General features: G+C 33.7%; 2 protein-coding genes and 1 non-coding gene across 4 annotated transcripts; 1 reads left to right on the top strand and 2 right to left on the bottom strand.

Moving 5' to 3' along the window:
- Positions 1–423: 423 nt before the first annotated feature.
- On the bottom strand, positions 424–8,480 carry LOC145620301 (protein THALLO-like). Of its 2 annotated transcripts, none has more exons than XM_081674942.1 (17): positions 8,350–8,480; positions 8,084–8,243; positions 7,772–7,866; positions 7,413–7,521; positions 6,449–6,594; positions 6,138–6,284; positions 5,865–6,004; positions 5,077–5,164; positions 4,507–4,686; positions 3,417–3,590; positions 3,257–3,334; positions 3,029–3,165; positions 2,756–2,888; positions 1,077–1,351; positions 933–996; positions 766–834; positions 424–660 (listed from the first exon to the last, which is right to left on the bottom strand). In XM_081674942.1, the coding sequence occupies exons 2-17, from the start codon at positions 8,187–8,189 to the stop codon at positions 532–534; spliced, it is 2,070 nt and encodes a 689-aa protein (XP_081531068.1). In that variant the 5' UTR covers positions 8,190–8,243; positions 8,350–8,480; the 3' UTR covers positions 424–531. The 2 variants fall into 2 exon arrangements, with proteins under 2 accessions (XP_081531068.1, XP_081531069.1); XM_081674943.1 differs by having other exon boundaries at positions 3,029–3,159.
- A 3,289-nt stretch (positions 8,481–11,769) lies between these two features.
- LOC145620038 (putative pectinesterase 11) lies at positions 11,770–14,832 on the bottom strand. The gene is made up of 5 exons (XM_081674693.1): positions 14,525–14,832; positions 13,524–13,683; positions 13,106–13,294; positions 12,555–12,799; positions 11,770–11,974 (listed from the first exon to the last, which is right to left on the bottom strand). The coding sequence occupies exons 1-5, from the start codon at positions 14,830–14,832 to the stop codon at positions 11,770–11,772; spliced, it is 1,107 nt and encodes a 368-aa protein (XP_081530819.1).
- A 3,099-nt stretch (positions 14,833–17,931) lies between these two features.
- On the top strand, positions 17,932–18,015 carry LOC145621783 (small nucleolar RNA U30). Its single transcript, XR_014108580.1, has one exon. It is a non-coding gene; the product is annotated as a small nucleolar RNA U30 (small nucleolar RNA).
- Positions 18,016–18,574: the final 559 nt, after the last annotated feature.

Here is an 18,574-nt window from a genome sequence, read left to right as displayed (position 1 = left end):
TATAAGAGCCAAAACTTTCATCTAGAGACTAGAGATGGGTGGAGCCGTGGAGTAACACCAAAATTATAGTGAAAAAAAAAAAAAAAAAAAAAACAAAACAAAACAAATGGGGGAGTATTAATTTTATTATTATCATTATTTTCACTATAATGGTATACTAATAAAAATTGTTATACTAGTAAAAAATACTTGTAGTAATTACTTTCTATATCATTCTTTTTGTTTGTCTTGTTTTATTTTTTACATGGTATTCAATGCAGCACATTTAAGTGTATACAATTATCAATTATGTAGTATATCTCCAAAGTGGACAAAAATGTATATATATTATTATAAAAAACAAAATTGGATTAATCATACAGTATGGTTTGTTTTAATTAGAGACAAGCTGGTACACAAATAATTCAAAATTTTCTTTATAAAAAAATAAAATACCTCTACTCTCTAGCTCCCGTAGTAAGACTCTTCCACCCTACTACCCAATTCCAAATACATTAGACTTCATCCATCACCCAGACAAATAACAGAACTTCATCCCAGCCTCCTGCTTCGACTAATCCTAGGATTGATACCAGTAAGTTCCCCTTCATAGCTAAGCTTCGGTCGCTTAACTTCACGCACCTGCCCCTTGCGGCTATTGACCGCTTTTTTATGCTGTAACTGCATAAATTTAAAAAGAGCACATCAGAGAAAGGAAACCACGCAATCACATATGAGCTTAACATAGTTCACAAGATCAACAAAACAATAGTTCTAATCAAGTACCTTGTACTTCTTCCGTGGATTTTTTATTTGCTTCTTTCGATCACGAGTAAGTCCTCTATTTTTCTCCATCTAAAAAATATATATACAAAAATAAATACTAGGACAATCCATAGAAATTAATGCAATTTGCCATACTTTTTACAGGAGATAGTGATCTTGTAGTTTACCTGCGTGGAAATGTGACGTTTTCCATCAGCAGTGACCTCTAGTTCATATTGATCTTGTGGGTTTCTGAAAGAAGAATATTATGAGAAACATGCCATAATGCCAATTAGAAAAGTACATAATATGAAAAAAGTTCAGTAACTCACCTTGAAAACTTGGCTGCCTTCAATTTATGCTTGGCTTCTTTTTGTTTTTTAACTAAATTGTAGAAGTCTTCTGATTCGTTATTATCTTCATCACTATCTCCAGCATCAGCTCCATTGCTAGTTTTGCCACCCAAACTCTCTGGCTCATTATCAAGTTCAGCATCATCATTATCTTTTGACTTAATTCCGGCTCTAGCCAGAACTCGAAGTTCGTGTTTCCATCTCCTTTCTCCTAGATCATCTCTTTCTGGCAAGTCATCATCGCCAGAAACACCCTTTGAAAAGTTGCAAGAAAATAACAGTTAATACCAGGTCGCCAGAGAATGGACAACAGTACATAAGCAGTCTGATTATACAGATATCTGACGTAAAACAAAAAAATTCACATTTCCTCGTGGGGTGTGGTGAGAGAGGGGTGGTGGATCTTTGCTAGAGATCATCCCAGACCTCCAATATTGGTTACATACGCAAGGAAGAAGCAGGGCAAGGGGAGTGGAATCAGTTAGCAATGCAAGGGCAGAAGAGTCTTTCCTCTTATAATTCTGTTAGGAAAAGTTGTTATAGAGAGAGAAGAATCTTTAGTTTTGGGTTTAGCTGGCTAATCTTATTTAAGGGAGGGATTTTCTGTTGTAATAATCATGCTAAGAATTTTGTTAAGCTTTGCTTAGTGGAGAGCCCTTTCCTCTCGAAAAGGAAGGTGTATTGATTATTTTCTGTTGATCATCAATACAGACTATCAACCTCTTTTTTCCTCTGTTTATCTTACTGATCTTCTGGAAATTAGCTTGCAAGGCAGGTTAATTCCTAGCAATCTTCTGACCTGATTAATAGCAAAGAAGACACTAGGAATACTAGCAATCGCTGGACAATGTAGACATAATGAATAGGATCACAGAGAGAGTGTGATCAAGAGTGCTATCAAGTTTGGCAGTAAATAGTATTGAGCAAATGAGCTTATTAATTACCGTAGTACAAGTTGACAATATATACCTGTCCAAAAACAAAAAGTCACATAGTCCCAAGACTCCCACCACCTCCTGGTCGCTACATCACTCTATAGGCAAGGGTATCAAGGTAAAACCCAATCACACAGCATAGCTAAAATATACTCTTATTACAGACAAAGTGACTGTGTTTTTTGCAGTGAACAGTCTCACAAGCTGTAGCTAGAATGTCGACGCTCTCTTTAAAAAGTAGAAAAACAAACTTAAGCCACAATGAAGCTGACAAAGTCTACTCACAAAAAAAAGGGGCCCTTAACTAAACCAGAAAAATGTTCATGATCAACGGACTGACACCCCTCATCCTACGGCATATAGCTGGAAGGTGGCAATGGATCAGAAACTCATTATCAGCAATCAGGACCTCTTCTTACATATTCAAAATTTCAACCCTCACCGCTCTGAGCCGATGAGGCATGTTTCTTTAAAACTTCAATTAACATCAGGACACATAAAAAAAAAAAGTTTAATATCCCATGCTCCACTATTCTCAAACATCTGGCAGGGAAGGATCAGAATCCAAAACATGCTCTCCAAGGCATGAGAAATTTTAGCATTTATAACAATTTAAGACTTTAAGTTATCAAAGTACAGGAATGCTGCTAAAAAAATGAAACAGATTGCAATCAACATACTGAAACAAGGATTATTGTTAAAAGAAAAAAGTTAACAATGTACCTTGAGTCTGTTTCCCTTGGAAGGAACGATCTGGGAGAGTTTACTAGAAAGAGTGGAGGCACGCCTACTGTCACGAGTAGCACCCTCCAAAGCCATCACATCATCATCATAATCATCAGTCGTTTCAAGCTTTCTGTTAATTTTACCAATCACACCACAACAAAATCATACATTTAGTCATTTACAAAAAAAAAAAAAAAAAAAAAAAAAAAAAAAAAAAAAGGTCATCTCACATAGCAAATATCTGTATTAAACTAGCAAAACAAAATATACCCAGGAATTTTCTTTAGCTTCACGTTCTTGCTGTTGTCGATTTTGGGCGCAACAGAATCGGCTCTCTGCTTCAATTGTTTCTGAAGTTCAGCTCGATATTGCAACATTTGCACACTCTCTGAGCTCATTGGCTGTTCCTGCCATACAACACGTCATTATCCTTAACTTCTAAAATTAAAATTTAGACATGAGAAGCTGCTAGAAGAGATAGAAACAAGAAAACTCTACCTGGTCTTTTATCATCCTAAGCCTTTTCTCATTGACCTCCACAGATTGCTTCTGAACTGGTTCAGCAGCTTCTCTTAACTGCAGTACAGTATAGATTTCGGAGATCTTAGCAAACAAGAAACCAATCAAGTTGAGTAATCAAGTTAAAGATAGTGATCACCTTAGATGGTTTTTGTTTCTCAATTGATGACCCTGTGAGCTCATCAAGCTTAGCAAAAAGATCAGATGATAATTCATGTCCTTTCACAAGTGGCTTCTGAGCACTTGCAATATCACTTGTTTGGACCAACACATCCTCAAGGTTGTCTGGAATATGCACATCAAGTTCTTTCATCTAAACAAGAACAAGAGAGTGATATGAAAATTAGATTTTCAAGAGCTAGGTTTCAGAGAGCAAATAAAAAGATGGAAAAGAGTCAGATAGCTGATATTTAGCAGTTACACTAGGCAATAAGCATGATGAAGCTATTCTAAGAACATAAACACAAACAAACATAACCATATATGTTGGTGAGGTATTGCAAGCAAAATAGATTCCACAGAAGGGAGAATTAATGAATTGATGGTATAATTGGTATATCATGGATCATTTTTTGTATAATAGCAATCAAGCAAGCTTCTGCACCTTGCTGCAGAACGATTATGAGCTAAGGTTCGGCATAGAAAACCAGCAAGGGAGAGAAGTAAGCCAAAGACAGCCGAAAACATATAATATTAGCAAGCAATGGCAGATACCACTACAATAGAAATAAAGGCAACTATCAAGCCAGGGAAGATAATGGAAGGAAGATAAAAAAAAATTTAGTTCAGACACGTGAACCGTGAAGTGTAGAGGAATCATAGCAGAGGGATAACAGTAAAAGGATTTGTGATGGTTGGTCAAGAAATCAAGGCCTCTCAAAATCTCTGCAAACAGAGCTAATAGGGAAAGAGATACAAGTAGCTCACTCCAACATGCACGCTAAGTTTAGATATAGTAGAGGAAAAAAAATTACAACCACCCTGTAAATCCCATAAAGCTGGGTAATGATGACCCTCTCCCAGACCAAAGCTGTCTTGGAAAATTTGAAACCCCAACATCTAAATGCCATACAGGCATACATATTGCGCAAGCATCAAATTAAAGTTAAGGGAAAAGACCAGCTAACTCAACAGCTCATCAAGCACCATTTTGGAATTACACAAAATAAACTAAAATAATAAACAATATGAAAAAAAAAAAAAAAAAAAAAAAAAAAAAAAAAAAAAACCTTTTCCAATAAGCTTTTGATCTCCACAAGGCGGGCTATAACTGGATGATCACGAATAGGCTGCCCTTCAGATTTCAGAAGAAGGTAAAAAGTTATAGCTTGGCAATAAGCAAGCAACAGGAGTTGTTTCACTTCCAGATAATGTAATCCTTCTTTCTTCGCATTCTCCCCCTTCCTAACCTGCAAGCAGCAAAAACGGCTCAATGTATGTTGAATGGCATGTTGAAATTTTAGGACTAATCGGCAGTCAGTCAGCTGATAGGAGGTGGGCATCAACAAAACACTAGTGAAACCAAATAAGTAGTACTTATTACAGTTAATTATACATTCCTATGATTCACAGCTGTTACAAAAATTATTCCAGATAATTAGTCATCAATTAAACTCCATGCTATCCTAGCCGGGATTAAAAAAGAAAAAAAAAAAAAACAAAAAACAAAAAACAAAAAACAAAACAAAACAAAACAAAAATTACAAGTAAAAAGGCATCAAGCAAACCAAGCTAAAATACATCGCGGCATGAAGAAAATCAACATTCGTTTCAAAATTATATGAAAGGATAATATATACCTTAGAAAGAAGGGGATTGACATGGGTCTCGAGTTGGTTGGTTGCATCATTTAACTCAGCAAGCAATCCAACTAATTCTGGAGCCGAACTGCAGCAGAAAGAACAGTAAGCGCAATAAACATCACTTGAGCATGGGTCAGTCAAATTCATTTAGTGCCTTGGTTAAGTTAAAGTCATTTCAAATACATGACCATTTGCATTTGAAGTAAACACCAAGTTATGGAAACCAGGAATAGACTTCTCAAAGCTACCAGAAACAGTGATTATTTGCGTTCTCTATACAATACCCAACCAAACATTACTTAGTCTATATATCTCAAAATTCAATATTTTTCTTCAATATTGAACTCATCCAATATCTCATATCATGTGTATTATACTCAATGGTCTCAATCAAACACGTATAATATCTCTAAAACCTGTACTCTACAGTCTAGACAGCTAGTCATGCATCACCCAAACAAAGAAATTTAACTCTGAAAATTCATTCTCCCATTTATGCATTATTATCATGTTACACACACGAAGCCAAGGGTTTATAATACTACATTATGCAGTGAAAATGTAAGCCAAATATATTTTCATAGCTCCAAATATAAAGCCCTAATGCTCCAAGCATAACATGAGCACCTAGCAATTCCACAGTAACATACCTTTTACAATTTATACCTGATACTATAGAAGTGGATCAATGCATGCAGAATTTTGGAATCCATAGGTGTACAAGAGAGTTAACAAAACAATTCAAAATTCTAGAGTAAAAACATGCTTGAAAATGAAGTACTTACCTATATACAACATCCATTTGCTCATCCCTTGATAATGCATTCAAATCTTTCTTCACATCTTCAAACATCAGGACAGCATCGACTTCAGCTTCTTTATTACTTGAAGATTTTGACTTAGTCTTTCCTTTGACCATCATTTCCTAATATTATAAAAAGTATAGAATAAATAACACACCAAGAGACTCCAACAATTGTCAACATCCAAATCTACAGCATCGGTTTCTTTATCATCAAAAGTGGGAAATAGTTGACAGCTTTATAGCCAATAATTACCTCTAGAGTTGGCTCTTGATCACTGTCATCTTGCTCATCACCCAGGAGGCCAAAATCCTCAGCCCTCAAGGACTCTGCCCTTTCTTTCTGAATTTTTATCACCTCTTCCTCTTCCTCTGCAGGGGTATCCTCACCACTTGATTGTAACTAAGACATGAACAAAGACATGATCAACAGGTTTGATAAAGATCTTATGGGAGTATCTTGTTGTTAAACTCCAGCAACTAATTTATGTATCAGCACCCAGTTCTTTTCTACAATTACATCTACAGCTTCTATCTGATTGATACAGCAGCTCATTAATGAGTTACCTCATAATCGGTATTTTCACCACCATAGTGGATGCCCTTTTTACTGGACCACACTTTTGGTATCTTCTCATCCTCCTCAGCATCATCATCCACCTCATCATCAACACCACCGGTCTTTTCTCGCATAAATTTCTGCTGCCTTGCCACTGAGAATAATCCACCGTACACCAAGTAATTAGATATGGTACCAAACATAGCTTAAAAACATACTAAGATAACAGAGAAAGAATATGGGATGGACAACAGGAAGCACACACGTATACAACAGTTAACAACAGAAGCAAAAAAAAATGCAGCCAAAATGACTCCTTCAGATAAGAAAAATATATTCGAATGGATCTTGTCTGACCAATAAGTTGATGCTACACCAATGGCACATGATAATAAGAAATACAAAACTCAAAAGTTACGTATAGATACTATCGTAAATCCTGATTTCCCAACAGGACAAGGTGGCATGACCTGGAGGATGTATTCAACCTTCCTGAAACTGTGCAACATATATGGAGTATAAGATACCTATGTTCTTGACGACATAAAAGGTAGCAAATTTCTCATATCTCATGTGAAATGTGTATGCTTACTAGAGTATGGCAACAGTACTTGGGAAATTACAACACTCGTCTAATCAGATACACAAACAAAATGTCTATTGCAGACACAATAGAGCGTCATCCATCCACAACACTTGAAGGACCCTTGTCATTTAACATTGTACATTATTGAAGCTTACTGATAAAAAAGAAGCAATAAAAGAACTACTCAAGATTAATTAACCCCAATCACACAAGCACATAACCAGTCAATGTAACTAAACATACCCCCCCCCCCCAACTTCCCACAAAAGATGGGTTTGCATTAAATTTCACCAAAAACGAGTTTCTAATCATAGCCTTGGAATCACATACCAACAAACAATCCTCATCCCAACAAACACATACAACAACACTAAATTACATCTTACTTTTCGCAGCAAGGCCTGTCAACTTGCTGTCATCTTCATTGTCGTCGTCATCATCATCATACTCCTCGTCATCCTCATCCTCATCTTCATCATCATCCCCATCAATACCCTAGAATAAAGCATTGAGAAGACAAATTCAAGTAAGGCTAAATTACTATAACAACCAGCAGCAACTTAAGTCTCCTTTTAACACTAATTTTTCAACAGAATCACCATAACTCCATAAGAAGCATTAACATAAACAACTAACAATCAAAGAAAAGTTCATACTTTTCAGCTAAAATACCAAAAATAACAAAAGTAAAACATTACCTAGCATTTGTTCAATTAAATCATACACACAAATATAAGAAACAAACCTCATAATCAAAAACAGGCAGCTCTTCATCATCTTCATCAGAATCAACATTATCATCATTTATATCCAATGGAATTATATCCCTCTTACTATGAACTGCAATTAACACAATTATTCATCAATACCCACATCCCATTTATCTCTCTCTTCAAAAAAAAATACTAATTACCAACAAAATTTAAAGGGCGTTAATTTAGTGCATAATATAATACAATACAATAATTAAAAGAAAAATACTAATTACCAACTAAATTTAAAGGGCGTTAATTTAGTGCATAATATAATACAATAATTAAAAGAAAGAAAATATTACAGGCATCAATTTCATCCTCCATATTGTTTACATCCTTATTATTATGCAGCTTAGCTTTCTTCGAAATTTGAGGGCTTTTCTTCTGATTCTTCCCACGCTTCCCCATTTTCTCAAAAAAATAATGCAAGAACCCCAATAAAATTAAAATTAATTAAAACCCCTGAAAAATCAAAACAAAAAATTAGCAAAGAAAAAGAAATAAATGGAAAAAAGATTAAACAGTGAGTGTAGTATGAATTGGAAATTGATAAATTTCCGAGTCTGACCTCTTAGAAATACGTTGGAAGTTTCGATCAGTTGCGGCGAAGCAGAGCAGGGTAGAGGGGTTTTAGGGGCGGCAAACGGCGGAGGGGTTTTGTGTCTGTCACTCTGTCTAAGACGAAGTAGTATATGTTTAGCTGAATAATAATAATAAGGGGCGTCTGGCTTGCTAATTGGAATGGAATCCGAAAGGGAATCAAGGAGAAGGGTAAGGAATGAAAATCCCAAAAGGGGGAAAAAAAATTTGGGATACGGTAATTAATTTTTGGGTAAAGCAACTCCAACGGTTGTAAGCAGGGACCTTCTTGCAATTTTGGATGGTACAAGTGCGGGATTAAGACAAGTCACAAAGCCTAAGTGTTGAGATTTTGGATGGTACAAGGGGCCGTGTGGCATGTGCACAAGACATGTGCACCCAAAGACAAGGCATACCGAGTTTAAGGCACTATTTACGATTTCCAAGGCCCTTAAGACATGATGATTGAGGATGAATGATATGTTTCCGGGCACTATTTATGACTCCCAAAGCCCTTTCGGAACCCTTGGAAGTACTTGGATGCATAATCTCGCCGGGTGAAAAATTGATATACGAATGGAAAATATAAAGGCTATAATACATGAATCGGAGCGGTTTAGGAGGTGTCGGGATTGGAATTTCACGGAAAATTACAGGATGCATCCCGGGGTCAGATAATATTGTTTCGACCCATATATGACCATTATCCGGCTACATACAGGCCACGTGAAAGCTTATACAGTAGCCAATACAAGAGGCGTGTAAGAAAACGAGTAAATTGACCGTTCTAAGGCAAATTGGATGGTTCCACTCACCCAATTGGACTCCCGGAGGATATTAGGGACCATGGTAAACATCTCAGCAATTTTTATTTCCAGGCGAAAAAAGGTCAAAAAATTCCAAAATTAAAGGCTATAATCCATGCTTTTTGAGGAATTTTTTAGGTTACGGGGCCCGATGGCCAAAAGTCTTGAGACCTGAAAGGATACATCTTAGAGACATATAATGACGTTTGGAACCATATATGACCATTATATGTTGTCAAAAATGTTTGTTACCAGTTCACGAAATCAGTGCAAGTTCAAACGGGGTAAATTGACCGTTTTAAGGCATATTGGATGATTCCACCCACCCAATTGGATTCCCGTAGGGTATTAGGGACCATGGTAAACATCTCGACAATTTTTATTTTCGGGTCAAAATAAGTAAAAATTATCCAAAATTAAAGGCTATAATACACTATTTCAGATCATTTTTTAATATTTTTTCAAAAAATGAACTGAATGTGTTGGATAACTCCTGGGGGTCATATAAGGAGGTATGAAACCATAAGACACCGATATAGATGTCCATAAAATACTAAGAATTAATTTTGACTCTATTTTGATATTCATGAAATATAGTGATATCATATAAGTGTAATAATGTGATGTGATCGATGTGACTTTAGTGATGTCATATATTTATAATGATGTCATATAAGTGTACTGAACTACTGAAGTGATGTCATCAATGTATATAAGAAGTTATGTGACTTGATTATAATGATGTCATATTATGTAAATATATTTTTAATGATGTGATGTCATAATATGACATGAGTTGATGACAATAATGATGTCATAAACACATTATATGCTATATATGATGTAATATAGTAATGGAAATAAACACATTATATGACATGATGATTGATTTGACAACAATGACTATTCATTGTTACTATTCACATGGGTGTTGATTTGACAACAGTGACTATTCATTGTTACTATTTACATGTGTGTGTGTGTTAATTGATATGATGTATGATGTATTATATTGAGTAGATTGATATATTTGAACAAACTATTCATGTACGTAATGTAAGTATCATACATGTCCAAGCTGATTTGCTTGACAAAAAAGTTTCCAAATTTAATGGAGATTAATATATTAAAATAATTAAATTTTTAGGGCTAATTGAGAAAGTCAAGCTTATTAAATTAGCAAGCTACTAGCTAACCATTGGGAAACAAAATAGCTATAAGAAAGTTAGCTTTAAATTATATGTGGCATGACAAGCTAATTTAACAATTAGCTTATCATTGAAGCTGCTCTAATATATATATATATAGCCCTTAGGGCTATGTTTAAGCATTAAATATACATTCTAAAATGGAATTAAGCTAATTTAGTCATGCATGATGGAAAATCATAAATATGTTTAAAATAATTATATAAAATAATAAAGATTTCGTTTTTTCCATGGAACCTTAGTTCCTTAGTGTCGTTTATGCTAATATGTGCACCCAATTACATAGCTCATTAGTTTGTGCTGTACACCGCACCCTTAAAAGGTTGTGCTGGTACATGCACCTTTATCATAGTTGGTGTTGTTGCGACCAATTTTTCCTTTATATTTTGATGATATTAGAAAATAAATGTATTGTAACTAATTCAATTAAAGTTTATATATACTTTGTATAATAACATTTGGTTTTTATATACTTTGTATTACTCCCTTTATTTCATAATTAATAATTGATACACTTGCACTTTTTTTTTTACTATTCATATATTAACTTGATTATGGTTTTTTTTTTTTTTTTTTGGTTAGCATAATAATATAAAAAATTTATCATGTCTAATGTTGTTAATTAAATACTACCTCCGGTTTCAATTATCTGCAACAAAGGAATATTTTATATCTCATAAATAATACCACTTTGTTGCAGATAATTGAAACCGGAGGTAGTATATTGATATAAAGTGAATCTATTGATGCTACCATATTTGATTGTTGAGAATTTAAAACTAATAGCTTCGCCTCTAATTGTATCAAGCAATGATGTAGGGTGGGTGGTATGTTCACTTCAGCTTAATTTCAGTTCAGTTCAGTTCAATTCAGCTTCAATCAATTCAGTTCATTTGATTTCCTTCTCTCATAAAATATTCGTTTCAACTCTATTCAATTTAGTTCAGTTCAGTAAATGTGAACGGACCCGTAGTTCGATACTTCGATGATCAATTGATCATGTGACCTAAATTCCTCATAATATATAAAAGTTGGCTTACACTTTTCTTCCTTATTTTAATAAAAGTAAAGGGGAAAAACATTAGGAACCCCTCATCACGAATTTGTCCCTACTACATTAAAAGAGAAAATGGAAACATGATCGAGTAGAGTTATTACAACTAAAGTAGTACCAATAAATGAAAAATACGATTAGAAAATGGAAAAGGTTCAAATATTATTACATACTCATATTCTTTCTATGGCTAAATTCACAACATTTCAACTTAATAGATACAAAGCAATCCATAATAATCAACGGACATACACAACAATACTATATTACATCGTATATATACAAAAAAAAAAAAAAATTAATATATGTAGTATATACTCCGTCTTAAAATGCGTAATAAATTAATTTTTATTTGAATGGTGCTTCATCACAGAGAAGCCTTTCTTAAACTTGGTTGGTGCAGGTCTAATCCAGGCTCTTCCACCAATCATGTCCTTGCTTAAGAATGGTGCAGCTTCATCGTTAGTGAGACTCTTCGACCACGAAACCCTCATTGCTCTATTAGACCCTGGTCCATAGCATTTGTATTCTCCATATACCACATTACTACAACACAACATAAAAACACCAAGACATTATTAAAAGGTAAAGTTTTGGGTGAGACGGACTCACGTGACTCACGTGAGTCCACTATCATGTTTTTGGTGTTGCGGGACTCGCGATTGGGTTTAGTTAGCCCGCGCCTTTTTATTGGACTTTTGTTATTGAGACCGATCTCACGTGAGTCCGGTCTCACATAAAACCTTTTGTTATTAAAATTAATGTTATTGTTATCCAATCAAAAGCTTATGCAACCTCACAAGAGAGGGCGAAGGAATAAAAGAAATCTCCACCCCACCATAAGGTATTTGATTATTTTCTGCTCATTTCCAAATCAAATGATTAAAAAAAAATTAACCTCGTGCACCCGAGTGTATAAAAAAGGTTATATGTGAATAAATTCAAGTGGTTGATATGAATTGATCGACAACCTCAAAGTTACACCAAACTAATTTGCCAGTTAAGATTGTGTAGAAAAATTACTTATGTAGTTATGTCGTGTTGTGATATCTCCATATTATTTGGATGAATTGAAATAATTTAAACTAGTGCGGTATACATGCATATACGAAGTATATTGGTATACCTCTCTTTTTTGGGATCATTCCAGTTATTCCATCCTTCAGGTGAAACTACATTAGATAAGTAACTTAGTGTATATATGACCCTCGAATGTTCTCCCCATGGCCTTCCAAGGTCTGCCGTTCCAACCCCTTTGCCGGTAATTTTGCATCCCAGGAAGATATAACCGGTATTCTCCCACGGTGTCTCCCTCCTTTGGGCAGTAATAGCTCCGTTTCCGGCTGTCAGCACCGAATGTATATGACATTTCTATAAAAATCATAGAGAAATATGAATAATAATTAGAAAATAATAACGGTGCAAATTGATCAAATAAATAAACATTCTCAGTCCCTCCATTTTTATTTATTTTGTTATATTGTGATAATTTAGTACTACATATAATAAAGGTCTTGTTATCTTCAACTTATATAAGAAAATAACTTTAATTTGATAAACTACGACAAATAGTTCAATTTAGTTGTAACAAATGGCCAAAGTTACATTCTTTCAAAAAAAAAAAAAAAAAAAAAAAATGGCCAAAGTTACATAGGATTCGAATTGATGCTTAATTACCTCAAAGAGAGAAGCAGCGTTGCCACAAATGAAATCAGTGGCTCCTTCAATGTAACAATTTTTATAATAGTGTCTTCCAACATCATCTAGGAGGGTATCTTGGTATGAAATCATCCTACAGCCGTAGAAAGCTGCCTTATCCCCTGCCACTCTCAAAGCAACTCCCTTTCCTCTTGCCCCATACGTATTCTGCACGTACTTATTCAAGAGAACGTTCAGTACTCGTACTAATGTTTATTAATAAAAAGTATATATGTACGTAAACTACTACGGAGGTACACACTTACGTTAATGCTTTTGTGTGCTCAAATGTTGTATGGCGTGTAAACTAGTACCGGAGTACTTGTAAAATAAATATATGACGCGACATATATAGTATAGAAATTTGTATAAGATTATAGTATAGAAATAAACTTGCCTCGAATGTAAGGTATCGCCCCACAAAATTAGAAGCCAAGACAGAGACAGTAGGAGAATCATAAATGTGATCACCATCAGCCCAAGTTATAATGGTGTCCTTTGCTTGATTTCCACTTAGAGTTATGTAGGGCTTATCAGCTGGCACAACAATCTTTTCACTGCAACAAGGATTTGCAATAATAATCATGCTAACATCCAAAACATAATTAAGCCTCAAATTAAACATGCAACCTCAAACCAACCAAATTAAAATTATTACTTGAATTAAGAGATCGAAAATGAACAGTTATAGTATACTCCTAGCTAGAGCTATTCAATTCCTATGAAATCAAATGTATTTTGGAAAGAATATATACTTTTCACATCTACTAGTCAGTCATTAGTGAATTAATAGTGTTTGATCCAAAAATAAAATAAAATTGTGTGGAACTGTAATCGATCCTAGGAAAAAAGAAAGATGTTCCAAAATATCTCTCCAAGCTAAGATCGATCCAATTTTCATTACCACACAATATACTCCGTGGAAAGTATATCTAGACTTATTAATTGTTATAAACACATATTATCATTATCATGTCATGTAGAAAATTATATTTGCAAATTCATTATCGCCTATTTTCCCTTCTAAGATTAGCAGGCGATGAATATAGATTTAATTATTGTGTATTACTCTGTACTAATTAGGTCTAGATGAATTAATTGATCGTACTTCTATATAAATGTGATAAACAAAAAAAAAAAAAAAAAAAAAAAAAAAAGTTATGCATTAGTAGGGCTGTAGGGGTGTTGGGTTTTTCGGATTATCATAAGACCTAATTAAGAGTAAACATTTGTATTATATGGTCTAAATAAATGGCTATTGTAGTATTTGGAATGAATATCCTTTAGCTTAAGAAACATTCACATTTCTATACTTGTACACCATAATGACCATATGTATAAAATCATGCATGCATGCATGCATTCAAACTTAGCGTGCAAATAGCTACTAGAAATTACCTATAATTTCCGGGCTTAACCCAAATATAAACAAACTCGGTATTATTAGACGGCACAGCATCAATTGCATCCTGTATCTTCTTATAGTCACCATGACCGGATTGATCGACTCGAATAAGGACCGCCGTGGACGGGTCCATGGGAGCGGCCGAAGACGAGGAGGAAGCCATAATAAGCGTGGATAAAATGAAGAAGTGTACAATATTTTCAAACAAGTGATAAACAATGTAGTTGTAGTAGTAACGATGATTATGGCATCGAAGATGTTTAATATAAGGGCCATAAACTCCTCCCATGCATGTGCGCATGTGATTGGTTTCTTGCAAACAAAATTCTCCTTACTCGATGGAAGTGAAAAAGGGCCAAGGTTGAAGAATAAAGCTAAGGAAAGTATAGTATGTGCAATTAATTCTCTCAATTATTATTGTTGAAGATTTTTAAGCAAAAGGTACGTGTTTGTGAACGTATCTATTGTACATGTTTTTTGAGTTTATTAATATGTACGTATAATATAAGGTTTTGACGAGTTATTTGTATATGTGATGATTGCTAACCTTTTATGTAATGGTTATTATTATATGATCTTCATGTAGTTAGCCGATTTCTTACCAACAACGTACAAGCAAGTATGACAACTTTCTAAGTTTTGTCATCATTCATGATTAGAACTTTAGAACTTCTTGGCATAAGAAGCTAGCAATGTATGTGTTATCATTGATTCTTAAATAGTTGAACCAACTCATCTATAATTAGTCTATTACAACTATTACTCCGTAGTCTGTCTAGAAGTTACTACGTCGTACTCCAAAGTCCAGGCCATATGATGTAAACACAAATTAAATGATATTATTTAGTTCTCCAACTTGCAACCTTTAGCAATTTTGACTCTTTTATTTGTTTCTTACATTTTTGTAAGTGAATGTATATACAATTCGTTTCTTAATTATTGTTTTTGTAAATGTATATTCAATAACACAAACGGGAATTGAAGTAGATTAGGAAATTGTTCATGATTGCACTTAGAGAACTGAATCTAGAAAGAAAAAAGTATTGATGTGATGCTGTTTACAAATAAGATAGATGCCTTTAACAATATATATTCCGAATGTAGTATATGAGAACTTTTTTTTTTCTTTCTTTATGCGCTTTAATTTGTAGTAAATTTTGTTGAATTGTTAATTAATTATTTGCGTGATAATGCACGTATCATCATATCATGCATGCATCATATTGAAAAAGAGAAAAGAAATATATAAATAAAATAAAAAAAAGCAAACAAAATTGTTAATTATCAATTCAATGAAATCTAGAAGCATATTGATGTTTTGACTTCAGATTCAAATGGTTAATATGAAGAGAAGATTTAACTTCCAAGTCAATAAGATGAGATATATATAACTGATTTGGTCCTTTCTAAACAAAATTAAGTTAATTAATGATTACATTTTATTATAGTACCACCGATTATTTTATTTTGTTTTCATATTAAATTATTTTATGATGATGTCGTGTACATAAATTGGTGGGGTAGAGGAAAAAGGGATAGAAGATATTGCTGCAATCCAAAGAAGCTACTATATTGGATGTTTTGATTAATGTTCAAGCTTTATAAATATTTTAATATAATAAGTTGATGATTAAATTACAACTGTTAATTAAAGTCTTCTATTTGACAGGAAAAATGGCGGTCATTATGAGTTGAAAATAATTTACAGGTTATAATCCCAGATTTTGCGTTTGACATTCTTACTAGAATTTTGAGTAAACTGAACTCTAATACTTGTCAAAGTATTTGGTTCTTAATTCTTAGCCAATAATTATTGATAAGCAATAGACGTGTGTTTGATATGGCACAGTCTTTCTTTATGACACGCATAAATGATGAGAAGGTTTAATTACGTAAACCATTGCAAAATTTGACATTCTTACATTTGAAAATGTGATACCAATTGGCAATTACCAATGATGAACAAGTAAATTAGGTGATTATAGGTCAACATGCATAAATTACGTTGGCGTTATTAGATCCCTACTCCATATCTAGGCAAATTGGTATAACATCTCATGTCAATATGAATCCACTAGTAAATATTGTCTTATTTGGGCTCTAGTCCGCAAGGATTTGCTTTGATGCAGTATAAGTAGTTCTACCCACTTTACTTGGTTAAAGACGGTTTCATTCTCTTTTACTTCCATGTAAGAGCGTTACAAGCACCTTCTCCCCTCCTTTAAGGAATTTGCGTCCCGAAGGCACAACATGACACTGAAATGGGACCTGGCCCTAATACTATTTTTAGTATTCCAGGTCAACATGAGCCCACAAGTTTGCAATGACTAGTAAAAATGGTACTTGTATTATGCAGAGTAATAAGACGATATTCTACTACGTACAAATGTCCTCTTAGGACTTGTTTGTTTGACATAAAAAAAAAAAATGAAAAGTGGGAATTCCTAAGAATTGCAAGTTTTGTGTGTCATTTAGTTGACAAACATTCGGTGAAATAGGAGAAATATTGAGTTCTCACAAAATGTAAGAATTTACTTGCCTAATTTTCCTAGGTAATAAGAAGTTCTCCATAAAGAGTTATTTCGCTCATTGTTAACCAAACAATTTTAGAAAATTCTCATGAATTTGATTGTTACTCCCTCCGTTCCTTAATGTTTTTTACGTTTGAAATTATGCGCGGTAATTAAGAAATTGTGTAAAGTTGAGGCATATTGAAATATTTCAATGATTGAAAGTACAAATTTATTGAAAAATACAATGTTGAGCATTTGGGGTGGAGAAATTAGAGGAGAGAGGAGAGAGAAAGTAATAATAAGTGTTGAAAAACTATTAAAATAGTACAAAAAGTACCATAGCACATGGAAAAGTAAGGACTTTTGAGTAATAAAATTGTAAAACAAGGGTAATTTAGTCTAAAATTTATGACCAAAATAGGAAAGATACTAAATGTAAAGAATAAAAAGGAACACCCTAAATGGAAACGCAAAAAACATTTAGGAACGGAGGGAGTAGTATTTAATCCCATAAAATTGTAATTGTTTTAATTCCCATGTTAATCAAACGATACCTTGATCGAAAATACTCTATACGAGTAATAAAAATTAGTTCGTATAAGAAATGAACAAAAAAAGAAGGCCAAATTCATCCGCAGATTTAAGCCCAACAATCAAAGGCCAATTTTAAACCCAACGTGCGAGTAGGTCTTTTTCAGGTTTCGAAAACCAAATGAGCTCACCCTCACTCACCCACACTATATAAAAGCCCTCCATCTAAAACCCCAATTATAAACCCTACTTCACACTTTAGCATCTCCCGCCGCTTCGATTTTCTGTTCTTCGTTTGCTCGTATAACTCTTTTTCCGTCTTCAATTTGTAATTTCAGATTAATTAGGGTTGAAGGTGCGATGATGATTGAAATAAATCTCGTTAATCCGAGTAATTATGCTGCGGATAATTTTCAATTCCATTCTAATTACCTCTGAGCACCTTCTCCTTTACTATTGATTATGTTTTACAAAGCAGTATTAGTTCGTGCAATATTATTTTTGTTTTCAAAACCTAATCTGTATGATTTTTATTACAAGTTTCTTTTATTATGATTGAGATTTTCTTTTTAACTTCAATTTTAAAATCTGAACTATAAAAAGCGTAGTGGATTTTCTTGTAATTTATCTTTGATTTTTGTGTTTTTACTTTTTACTGAGTACATTTTTCCAGAAGTTCTAATTACTTTTGTTAGACAAGGAGTCAGTAAATTAATTGTTATTGGTCTGTCAAAATTATATAAATTGATGGCATTTGGTTTTGTATCAGTGTTATGAGGCGAGGAGAATTTCGAAATCAATCATGTATTCATGTTTAATATTGTTACAGAGTAGGACTCCGTAGGAGTACAAAAATGAAAAAATGTAGCATGAATTTTATTTGTACAGGGACTAAAATACTGTACCATTCGCTTGTTTGTAAACAGTCACCAAAACTAACATTAACTTTGAGTTTGACTATACCAACAGTCCAACATTAACTTTGACCTATCATAAAAT

The sequence above is a fragment of the Chenopodium album genome, chromosome 27 (assembly GCF_948465745.1).
Source record: "Chenopodium album chromosome 27, dcCheAlbu1.1, whole genome shotgun sequence".
In the NCBI taxonomy this organism is placed as follows: domain Eukaryota; kingdom Viridiplantae; phylum Streptophyta; class Magnoliopsida; order Caryophyllales; family Amaranthaceae; genus Chenopodium; species Chenopodium album.
This window is presented reverse-complemented; position numbering and strand designations above follow the sequence as displayed.

Excerpts from the sequence above, each read along its gene's own strand:
- LOC145620301 (XM_081674942.1), bottom strand. The coding sequence starts at position 8,189 with ATGGGGAAGCGTGGGAAGAATCAGAAGAAAAGCCCTCAAATTTCGAAG. Across the intron at positions 3,166-3,256 it reads TTAGGATGATAAAAGACCAG|GAACAGCCAATGAGCTCAGA; the intron begins GTAGAGTTTTCT and ends GTTGTATGGCAG. Across the intron at positions 2,889-3,028 it reads AAGCTAAAGAAAATTCCTGG|AAAGCTTGAAACGACTGATG; the intron begins GTATATTTTGTT and ends TAAAATTAACAG.
- LOC145620038 (XM_081674693.1), bottom strand. The coding sequence starts at position 14,832 with ATGCGCACATGCATGGGAGGAGTTTATGGCCCTTATATTAAACATCTT. Across the intron at positions 13,684-14,524 it reads GTTAAGCCCGGAAATTATAG|TGAAAAGATTGTTGTGCCAG; the intron begins GTAATTTCTAGT and ends TCCTTGTTGCAG. Across the intron at positions 13,295-13,523 it reads GGCGATACCTTACATTCGAG|AATACGTATGGGGCAAGAGG; the intron begins GCAAGTTTATTT and ends AAGTACGTGCAG.